General features: G+C 26.5%; 1 protein-coding gene across 1 annotated transcript in view; it reads right to left on the reverse strand.

The window, feature by feature from the left end:
- Positions 1-1,163: 1,163 nt before the first annotated feature.
- LOC122505773 (alkaline phosphatase-like) overlaps positions 1,164-12,015 on the reverse strand; it is a 178,327-nt gene continuing 167,475 nt past the window's right edge. The window contains exons 8-9 of the mRNA XM_043617594.1: positions 8,682-8,803; positions 1,164-1,984 (exon numbers count right to left, since the gene is read on the reverse strand). Coding sequence (XP_043473529.1) covers positions 1,610-1,984; positions 8,682-8,803 — 497 coding nt within the window. The 3' untranslated portion in view covers positions 1,164-1,609. The remainder of the gene's footprint in view (positions 1,985-8,681; positions 8,804-12,015) is intronic.

The following is a 12,015-nucleotide window of genomic DNA, read 5'->3' on the forward strand; positions in this document are numbered from 1 at the left end:
GAAAAGTGTCACATAAAATTGTGGATTCAATTCAAATTTAATTACTCATGAAAATTAATTAACATCTCAGGAAATTAGACAACATTTTTATGGTTAAATTTTGAAAAAGTATATTTAATTGAAAATCAGTTTTAGTGCACGATTGCAACTTATTCCCTTTAATTTATATGGTGTACCGTGCGAAGAGCAGAGATTGCGTGACCTTTTCATTCAACAGTGCAAGCAATCAGCATTCGCACAATCTGCCTGATCGGTGGAATAGTCAATTAGCAGTCGCGTAATTTCTCCAATGAACTGGACAGACAATCAGCGTTTGCGTATCTTCTCGAAATGAACAGAGCAGACACGCCTCAATGAATCTTAAATAATGATTGACTTGAGTGTACAAAATCATTAAAATTTTAATTAAATTAAATGTTTCAAAGTCAATAATAATAATAACAATGAAATAATTTCAATAATTTTTTAAATTGCTTTGGAAGGCTTATTAAATTTCCAATAAAATGACACTATTCTCGTATTTGCATAAAATAGAAAGCTAACAATCATTTTCTAAATAAAAAAAAAATATTTCTAATTTTTTCGGACTTTCTCACCTTGACTTTGACTTCTGGCAAAGCTGATAAAAAAAAATTGGTACTTTTATAGACTTTTCCTTGTAATCTAAGTTTTAAATACCAAGAACAGGAAAAAATATTAAGTGCTTCTTCAGTTATATTAAAAAAAAAATGTACCGCGCAGACTGAAAAAAGTGTCAAAATTTATTAAGTGAGCCATTATTTTTCTATGGGAAAATATTAGTTATGGTATTAACATTTTTTTATACTCCATATGATAAAAAAAAAAGTTGCACAGTTTTTCGAAATTTTAATTTTTTTAATAGTTATTGTTATAATAATATTTTTTTGTATGAATTTTTTATTTTTTTTCTTCTGTTCTATAAGAGGAATCGAGTTGATTTTTGGCATCAATAACAAGAAATAATTTAATTAATATTCGTCATTATGGAAAATTAAAAAAATTGTTGAAAATATAAATAATTTATTTGAACAATTGAAAATAAATTCATGTTCTCCCAATATTTTCAACAATTTTTTTTCTAATTTTCCATAATGACGAATATTAATCAAACTATTTCTTGTTATTGATGACAAAAATCAACTCGATTCCTATCCTCTTATAGAACAGAAGAAAAAAAAATAAAAAAATTCGTACAAAAAATTGTTATTAACAATAACTATTAAAAAAATAGTGTGCAACTTGTATTTTTTTTATCATATAGAGTGCGTAGAAAAATGTTAAAATTAAAACCATAACAAATATTCGCCCATCGAAAAATGATGGTTCACTTCACAAATTTTGACACAAAACTGATAAACTCACAACATTCATTTATGATAATCTTTAGCTTTTCTTTTTTCAAGTATAGAAAAATTGATTATTTCTAGATAGATTCTATTAACACTTCTGGTCCAGATGGGTGTGAAGGTGGGGAAATTTTTCTTTTTTTTCTAGTCACAGTTCTCGTTTACTTGCGCTGGATAATAAAATTTTTTTTTTTTACAAGATTTATCTTATTGAGTGATCACTTTTTGGTCCACAGTGAACATTAACTTTCCGTTAGGAGTAGAAATAGTAAGAGTACTTTTATCAGGAGAGTATTAGTGATGAGATGATTGCGATTGGCGGTGGCAATTGATTTTGCTGGTGGATTACGAGCCTGGTCGTTCATCACGTCACTAGATATAGCAGCACTGTTTGGTTCAGCAGAAGGACAACTGATTGGAGCAATAGTATCGTTCAAAGCGGATTCTCTCGAGCAACGACTTGCATGATGATCGAGGCATGCAGCATAGGAAATAGCGTGAGGAATGTAACTCTGATCCACACTACCGGAGAATAAGACAGTTGCCAATGGGCCAATTGCAAAAATTGGCACGTCCTCACCACCATGCGTTGCCCATGTTCTCGGAACACCAGAAGTCTGAAATTTATAAATTTATTTTATCAATAGATGATTTAAAATAAATTATCAATTTTGTTAAGATTTTAATAAGTGCGAAAGCGTTCTTCTTGTATAGGTTTACATTATTTTTTTCCTTGAAAAAAAAACTTCTTCAAAAAGCGCTACTTTTAGACCTCCTAAAATAGAATCACAATTTTAAAAAAGATCTGTGTCAGTTTAAGAAAAGAAGATTATCCGTATATTTCCGATTATATTCAGCATATTATTTCTAATTCAACTACTAATGTGCACTGATATACCCTCACCACCTTTACTAATTCCACTTAATGCATCTGCAGCGCTAATCCATCAAAGGAAAAGCTCACGACGTTATAATCAAAGTCTTAAGTCAAACTCCGATACGGTTATATACTTTTCACTTTAGCACGTATAATTAAACTCAGAATTATCAATTCCAAAGAAATTGCAATATTATTAAAATAAACCTTTCAGTTTAATAATACAGTTCGCTCTCTTGCATCCTAAATTAAAATCCTTTGTTTCAAAAATAATATTTTAAATAATATCAATATATTATTCTAATGAAATATGATTCAAGAAAAATTGTGAAAATTAAATTAAATTACAACTTATAGATGCAAGACATGGATTTTAATTTTACTCTACAACTGTTCTTTTCTTTTATTTTTCATAATTTTCAATGAAATAAACATTGTCATTTTTAAGAAATTATCATTTATATTAATTGACTCTGACTGAAAATGTACATTAGCTAAAACAGACTTCGCACTCGAAAAATAATTTTAAAAAATTATCAAAAAGTAGCTTTCAAACTAAAAAAAAAATAGTAAAAAAGTATCTATCAAAAAATTAAACTTGACCACCAAAAAAATTATACACTTCGCAAAACTGACAAAAATTTCATATTATTTTATTTTCCATACTTTTTCCCAATTTTCATCAAAAATATTTACTTTTCTCTTATCCTGCTAATAAATTGAATTTACCTGTATTATATAAGTCAGACATTTCTTTTGTCAACTTACATAATATGAAAATCAGTAGTTAAAGTAAATATTAGTCAGACACAGTTTTTCTGAGCTCGTGTAATTTAATGTATGTAGCTAAAGTCAATATTAATATTTTACAAATTTTTATGCTCGAACAATGTAAAAATCAGTAGTGACAGTCAATATTAGTCGGACAATTTTTTTATCAACTTCTGTAATATTGCAATGTAAAAAATCAGTAGTTACAGTCGATATTAGTCAGACAATTTTTTATTAAATTTCCTAATGGTACAATGTAAAAATCAGTAGTTACAGTCGATATTAGTCAGACAATTTTTCTTATTAACTCCATTAATATTGCAATGTAAAAATCAGTAGTTAAAGTCGATATTAGTCAGACAATTTTTTATTAAATTTCCTAATGGTACAATGTAAAAATCAGTAGTTACAGTCAATATTAGTCAGACAATTTTTGTTATTAAAACCAGTAATATTTTTTTTTTTATTAAATTCAGTAATATTGCAATGTAAAAAATCAGTAGTTACAGTCAATATTAGTCAGACAATTTTTTATTAAATTTCCTAATGTTACAATGTAAAAATCAGTAGTTACAGTCAATATTAGTCAGAAAATTTTTTTTATCATCTCTAGTTATATTGCAATGTAAAAATCAGTAGTTACAGTCAATATAAATTATAAGTCAGACAATTTTTGTTATTAAAACCAGTAATATTTTTTTTATTAAATTCAGGAATTTTGCAATGTAAAAATCAGTAGGGTAGGGTGGGGCATTACTATTCGCGGGGCGTAACTATTCTTTGTCCTGGAGAGAAAACTATTCATCCGATTAAAGTTTTTTTTACACTGTATACTTGTCATGTGAAATGAACATTGTACGCCACATTTGAGCTTCTGGCGCCATCTATCATTGGAGTTAGGTACCCAAATGTGATTTTGATATACTCGCTTACTTGTTTTCACTCATTTAGTCTGCCATTGTAAATAGTGATAAACGGTCGGAAAAATTATCGGAAAAATTATTTCTAAAGTCAAATTTAGTGCTGAACACGAATATCATAATGGATTTTTGATATTCTATTGTTCAAAAATTTTACAAGTGTTTTTTCAAAAAATGGGCGGATGGGGCGTAACTATTCTTCCACTGATGACAGCAAAAACTACAAAACAGTGTATTTTTTTGTGTGTGCTTGTTTCTAGGTTAGAATTGTAAGAAATTGGAAGAAAAAAACCAGAAAAAATCCTCCAATTAACAAATTAATTTATATATTTTTTTAGTATTATATCATTAATAGCTGCAAGAATAGTTACGCCCCTCGTTTTTTTCGACATCAAAAAAATTTTTTTTTCGTAAAATCGCTGTAGTTCGGAACAGAATCGAGTTACAGCAAAATGATACATGGCAAAATTGTAGCTAAGAAGTCAAGCTTTCAAACGGTTCTACTCATTTTTTTATTTTTTTTTATATACATTTTATAGACTCAAAAATCCAAACAAGAATAGTAATGCCCCACCCTACCCTAGTTACAGTCAATATAATTCGGACAATTTTTTTTTAAATTTCCTAATGTTACAATGTAAAAATCAGTAGTTACAGTCGATATTAATCAGACAATTTTTCTTATTAACTCTAGTAATATTGCAATGTAAAAAATCAGTAGTCACAGTCAATATAAGTCAGACAATTTTTGTTATTAAAACCAGTAATATTTTTTTTATTAAATTCAGGAATATTGCAATGTAAAAATCAGTATTTACAATCAATATTAGTCAGACAATTTTTGTTATTAAAACCAGTAATATTTTTTTTATTAAATTCAGGAATATTGCAATGCAAAAATCAGTAGTTACATTTAATATTAGTCAGACAATGTTTGTTATTGAAACCAGTAATATTTTTTTTATTAAATTCAGGAATATTGCAATGTAAAAATCAGTAGTTACAGTCAATATAAGTCGGACAATTTTTTTTTAAATTTCCTAATGTTACAATGTAAAAATCAGTAGTTTATGTCGATATTAGTCAGACAATTTTTCTTATAAACTCCAGTAATATTGCAATGTAAAAAATCAGTAGTCACAGTCAATATTAGTCAGACAATTTTTGTCATTAAAACTAGTAATATTTTTTTTTTATTAAATTCAGGAATATTGCAATGTAAAAATCAGTAGTTACAGTCAATATTAGTCAGACAATTTTTTTATCATCTCTAGTTATATTGCAATGTAAAAATCAGTAGTCACAGTCAATATTAGTCAGACAATTTGTTTATCAACTAGAGTAATATTGCAATGTAAATATCAGTAGTTACAGTGAATATTAGTCAGACAATTTTTGTTATTTAAACCAGTAATATTTTTTTTTTTTATTAAATTCAGTAATATTGCAATGTAAAAAATCAGTAGTTACAGTCAATATAAGTCAGACAATTTTTGTTATTAAAACCAGTAATATTTTTTTTATTAAATTCAGTAATATTGCAATGTAAAAAATCAGTAGTCACAGTCAATATTAGTCAGACAATTTTTATTTAAATTCAGTAATATTGCAATGTAAAAAATCAGTAGTTACAGTCAATATTAGTCAGACAATTTTTTATTAAATTTCCTAATGTTACAATGTAAAAATCAGTAGTTACAGTCAATATTAGTCAGACAATTTTTGTTATTAAAACCAGTAATATTTTTTTTATTAAATTCAGTAATATTGCAATGTAAAAATCAGTAGTTACAGTCGATATTAGTCAGACAATTTTTCTTATTAACTCCATTAATATTGCAATGTAAAAATCAGTAGTTAAAGTCGATATTAGTCAGACAATTTTTTATTAAATTTCCTAATGGTACAATGTAAAAATCAGTAGTTACAGTCAATATTAGTCAGACAATTTTTGTTATTAAAACCAGTAATATTTTTTTTTTATTAAATTCAGTAATATTGCAATGTAAAAAATCAGTAGTTACAGTCAATATTAGTCAGACAATTTTTTATTAAATTTCCTAATGTTACAATGTAAAAATCAGTAGTTACAGTCAATATTAGTCAGACAATTTTTGTTATTAAAACCAGTAATATTTTTTTTATTAAATTCAGGAATATTGCAATGTAAAAATCAGTAGTTACAGTCAATTTTAGTCAGACAATTTTTTTTTAAATTTCCTAATGTTACAATGTAAAAATCAGTAGTAACAGTCAATATTAGTCAGACAATTTCTTTTTCATCTCTCGTAATATTGCAATGTAAAAAAATCAGTAGTGAAAGTCAATATTAGTCAGACAAATTTTTTTTATCAAATACCGTAATATGAAAATCAGTAGTTAAAGTAAGTATTAGTTAGCCTTAACTTTTTTAATAACTCTTACAATTGGATAATTAGCAATTAAAATAAATCTTTAGTCATATACAATTTTAAAAAATTTTGAAAGAATAAATCAGTAGTTGAAGTAAATTTTAAGTCATACGTAATTTTTACCTAAAATTTAGGGAAAGTACCCAAATAGTATGATAATGTAAAAAACGTAGTAAGTGGTAACTTTTAGTAGATCTACCAATCTCGGTCTTCATCTCAGATATTGTTATAGATGATCTGGAAACTCATTGTTTAAACGAATTAAAAGAAAAATACAATTGTGTTCCTGTTTTTTTTAGATACGTAGATTATTTAATATTAGTTCTTCAGTAAACTGCAATTGAGTAATTCTGTAATTTCCAAAAAATAATTAAAAGTAACAGGAAATTTACCTTTAAGATAATGAGTAATTGTAAAATAGTTAAGAAAATATAATTAAACGTAGATTTATAATTAACGATGTAATTACAAATTTAGAGTAACTAAGTTCATCGATCCGCATGGTTCTCTGACCGACATTAGGATCCATTACCGCAATTCCCAATAGCTCCTTAATGCAAGATGCCAGACTAAATAAATTATTCATTTTGAATTAGAAAAGACTCGATGCAAGTGAGAATTAATTAATTAAATTAGAAACTTTTTCAGTCCAACTATTTACATGTGCTACTTTTCATATACTATGTAATATTAGAATTTACCTGTGTTATTTAATTTTCATCTAATGAATAAAGTGTGTTATTAATTTTCCGTTAATTATCATTAGTTGAAAGATGAATATATAATCATAATTGTCAATTAAATTATGAACATTTACGAAAAATATTTGCAATTTACGCACGAACGAAAACTAAATTGCATAAATATGTAATTAAATTTTCCTTATTAGTCAAATCAATGGATCGAATAATATCTACTATAATTTATATATAAACTGTACACTTGGTATTTAAAATAAATTTTTTATAGATCTTGATATACGAATGTGATTTATTCTAAAAGAGGAAAAAAAAGAATTCAAAGTATATATATATATTTTTCTTTCTTATGAATGAATTTATAATTTCATAAATTATTGTGAAGAATGCCCTTAAGGTATAGATGAGATTTAGTCCTGCCTTGAGTTTAAAGAAGGAGTTATTGAAATAAGAGAATATATAGAGAAGTGAAGGAGACAGTTATTTACACCCCGAGCTCGTTTCTTGAAAACGTTTGCGAAACTTTTGCCGAGCTCAAAGCTTTGCGGCGACCAGAGCTTCGCCTTTCCTAAATGGATGGGTAATGTTCGGCAATCCTGTGAAAAATTGCTTTTCCAATGACTGCTGCCTTAAAGATTCCTATGTTGGTAATGAAGATGAAGAAAAAAGGTTGAATAGCGCATGAATGCTTCTTTATTTTCAAAGCTCCTTCCAAATAGAAAAGTAAAAAATAATGTTCAAGAAACATTGCCAGTGTTCATTAAATAAATTTTCTAGAATCTTTTTTTTTGTTGTTGTTGTTGTTTTGTTACGTCATCGTAACATATTTTTAATAAACATTAATAATATGTATAATTATTAAAAATAATAATAATGAGAATGGCAATAATAACAGCTTTTCAAAACTGCGTTCATTTTAAATATACAATTTATTCAAATAGAATATTTCTTGATTACTTACCAAACCCCGTGCCAATGTTCATTGTTACTAATTAAAATTTAAAATTAAATCGGCAAACACTAGGGAATATAATATTCAGATTAGTTCGATGTAACAGCACCTTGAATTGGTATATTTCAATAGTCAATAACTAATTATTCAAAATAAACATAATCGATTTAAAAAAAAAAATAAAAAATAAAAGTTATCCGATGAAATTTGTGCTGAAACCTCAAATATTTCTCTCTAACCTGATTATTATTTTAAATCCGCGTTATAATATACAGAAACCATAAATTATGAAATAACAGTATAAGAATAAAAAAAAATTTATCGTTAAACGAAACAGATTTTGTTTAGTATCGAAAGATAGTTCATGTAGAAATAAATACTAGAATTGAGGTCGCTGAAACTCTCAGAGGTATTAAATTTATATGAATATAAGCGTAAGAGAATCTCTTCACCTTCACTGGCTTATCAATAAAATATTTTCCAATAGAGTGTCGAAAACCGATATTTCCCCCACACATATACAGGCACATACAATTATATAAATTTTATATGTATAGGATTGATGGATTAAGCGGCAAGTTTAATATCACGATTCTTCATGTATCGTAGAGTAAAAACTAGAGCGATTGATTGTCACAAAAATTGGAAGAAAAAATTTTGATTTTTTCCTTTTGGTTTATTTTACCTGAATGGAATCTTTCCCAGCTTCCCGCACAATCGATCTTGGGTCTGTATGACCTGGACCATTGCTGTACAAAAGTGTTGTATAGGGTTTGCCATCAACATCTGAAACTTTACTGTCAGACCCTGAAATCATAGAATACAAATCATTTTAGATGGAAGATTACAAAATTTAATTATATTTTTAGTATTGAATTTCAAAAGAGAAAAAAAAAACTTTTATTTTACAGAGTTGACATTTGTATTGAAAAAGAGAAAAAATATTGCTAATTTAAAAGTGGGACAAATAACTGCAATTTATTCTCAGCATTCAATGTGACAATTGTTATTCAATTGATGGTGAATTTTTTTGCATTGAAATTTGAAACGTTATAATAATGCTCATTCATCCGAAAAAAATTCCTGAAAAGTGAAATAAAATTTGAATGTTGTTAAATTCCGTTCTTGTCAAACATATTTTATAAATAAATGTCAACCACCCAATGGGAAATGCCAGTGTAGTGCCGATGTTCACCACTGGCTTAGTACTCAGACGATTGTTCGGCGTAGTCTAGCCGAGCTTCGACAATCAGTGCTGGCGCAGTACAGAATTTTTGTTTCGCCAAAGCTTGGACAAGCCACGGCGGCAAGTGCTGGCTGAGTATAGAAAAATTGTTCACAACGCTCTTTGCCAACGTTGCTTTTTTGACATAAACTTGAAAAAAATTATAAAAAAAGTTTATGAATGTTTATAAATATAAATTTATTGAAAAAAATTAATATTTTACTTTTCAGTTGTTCATTTTTTATTCTTATTAAATTTAATAATAACAATTTAACACAATAGTCTAATTTTGTAAATAATAAATTATTTAAACAAATTAAAATTATAAACAAAATTTAAACTTTAATCTCAATAATAATTTGGTTCCTATTAAAATACTATTATACTTCTTACTATGAATAAAAAATTATTAAAAAATTACCACGTAATTTAAGAATTACGTAAAATGTTAAATGCAATAAGTAAAGTAATTTAATTTAATTATTAAAAATTTAAATTAATTTATTTTATTTCAATTTATTATTTCTAACGTATCCCTATTTTTTTCTCATCTTTGACTCAATAATTGTATGTCTGAATGATACTGAGATATTAATACTTTACTGTACACATGTGTCGTTAGCATAGTGGTTAGAGCGTTAGTCTGTTAGTCCGTAGGTCGTAGGTTCGATTCCCCTCGTCAGCAATTTTGTTTATTTTCATAGGTTTGCGATATTTCTAGATTCCAATCGTTAGGTACTAAAATATGAAAATCTAATGCACACTTACTGTAATTGTTTATTATTTAATTTTTAGATGTTATAAACAATTTTTTTCTACTTTATTTACTATATCCATTGTTAGTCTCCATCTTTAATACAATTTCTTTGAGAAGAGAAATATTTTATGAATAATAAATATTTATTAATATTATTTACCATTTAGTTGTTAAATTATTTATAATTATTAATTTACGACTAATTAATAACAATACAGCATTTATTGCGGCAATATTCTCAGCCAGCACTGGTCCAGTGCTGCGCCAGCGCTGTCTCGCAGCACTGACAGACAGTACTTCGGCAGCGCCAGACGGCGTTATCATCCCAGCGCCATGCCAGTGCTGGCTCTCAGCCTTGCCGCCAGTGCTGCCAGTGCTGGCGCAGTACTACGCCAGTTGTAAATTTCCCATTGGGCATTGACATTGTGAATACAGATTATTTCACACATGTGACATAATGTAAAGAGATGGAGTTTATTGACACTTAAGAGATCGTTGTTCAGGTTCTAAATCAATCGAAGGAGACAAGACAAGAGAGAAAAAATAGTTAAGGAAGTGACTCACATTTATTTGGTTTGGGCATCATGGTTTTATCTATTCTCACTGCCAGATAGAAGGAGTGAAAAAAAGAATGGTAGGGGAGGTATAAGTGGAGACTTTTACTTTTAAGCGAAAATACCTTTTCATTACCTTGGCTCATTATTTTTCTTCCCTCAGTGACAGATAAAAGTTGTAAAAGAGAGAAAAATTGATGAAAAATAAGTAGGGGTTTTTACTTTTAAGCAAATCTTTAGTACGATTTCCGACTATAAAGTGAAAGTTTTTCCTGTGAAAAATTTTGTTTAACGTGCAATTTACAATATTCCCTAATTCTTTCATGTAAACAACATTTTTTGTGATCACAGTAAATCGTGAGGTATTAAAAATTGTTGCAGATTAAATTAACACCAAAAAAGATTAAAATAATCAATTTTGGTGTTATTTTTTACAATAAATAAAATTTTAGTTCATTAAATTTTTTTATAACTATAAAACATGAAGATATCGATAACTCCGAGTCTTCGACTCTGAGTGATCGATTTCTTCATATTTTATAATAATTAAAGATGACCAAGTAATAAAATCATTATTATTTTCAAAAAAATTTAACTACAATTTTACTTTATATCAATTATTTTTAACAATTTTCGAAAAAGTTCTTTGGCAATTTTCAAATCCATTTGTTTACAATATTAAATTTTACGAAATTCCAATTATTCCTAAATTCTCTAATTAAATCCATATTAGAAAATAAAAACTTTAAATAATATTTTAAAAGTCCAATTAAACTTTTTCAAAAAAATTAATTTCAAAATTCAATTATTTCTAAAAATTCACGCTATATTGCTTTTAATATTCAATTATAATCTAAAATTTTAACTGAAATTCATTTTTATAAAATGAAAATCAATTTTTATTAGACAATTCTACAAGAATTTAATTATTTAAATGCAAAAGTAAATAATATATTGAATAATTGAATGTTTCTCAAAATTCAATTCTCATAAAGTATTTTATTAACAAATTTTTAAATATTTGAATTCTTTTGTCGAATTTTATTAAAACTTGCATGAACATAATTACTTTTTTCAAGGAATTCAATTATAATTGCATGAAAAATAATTGAAACGCTGAGATGAGTTTTATTATTAGTAAAAATAATTGAATCCTTGAGAAGAATTTTATTACTCTTGAAAATAATTGAATTTCTGCAATAATTTGTAACTTTTCTAAAATTAAATTTTTTTCTAGTGTTTTTAACAAAAATTCTTCAATAAATCCATTATTTTTAATAATTTTTGAAAAAGTTCTTCTTTGAGAATTTTCAAATTCATTCGTTTACAATTCAATTTTACAAAATTTCAATTATTCTAAAATTCTGCAATTAAATATATATTGAAAAATACAAACTTGAAATAATTTCAATAAAAATCCTATTAAACTTTTAAAAAGAATTTATTCTACAGAATGGTTTGTCAAAAATATGAAAAATTAAGA

Source organism: Leptopilina heterotoma, unplaced genomic scaffold (genome assembly GCF_015476425.1).
Source record: "Leptopilina heterotoma isolate Lh14 unplaced genomic scaffold, ASM1547642v1 Lhet_369, whole genome shotgun sequence".
NCBI classification, from domain to species: Eukaryota; Metazoa; Arthropoda; class Insecta; order Hymenoptera; family Figitidae; genus Leptopilina; species Leptopilina heterotoma.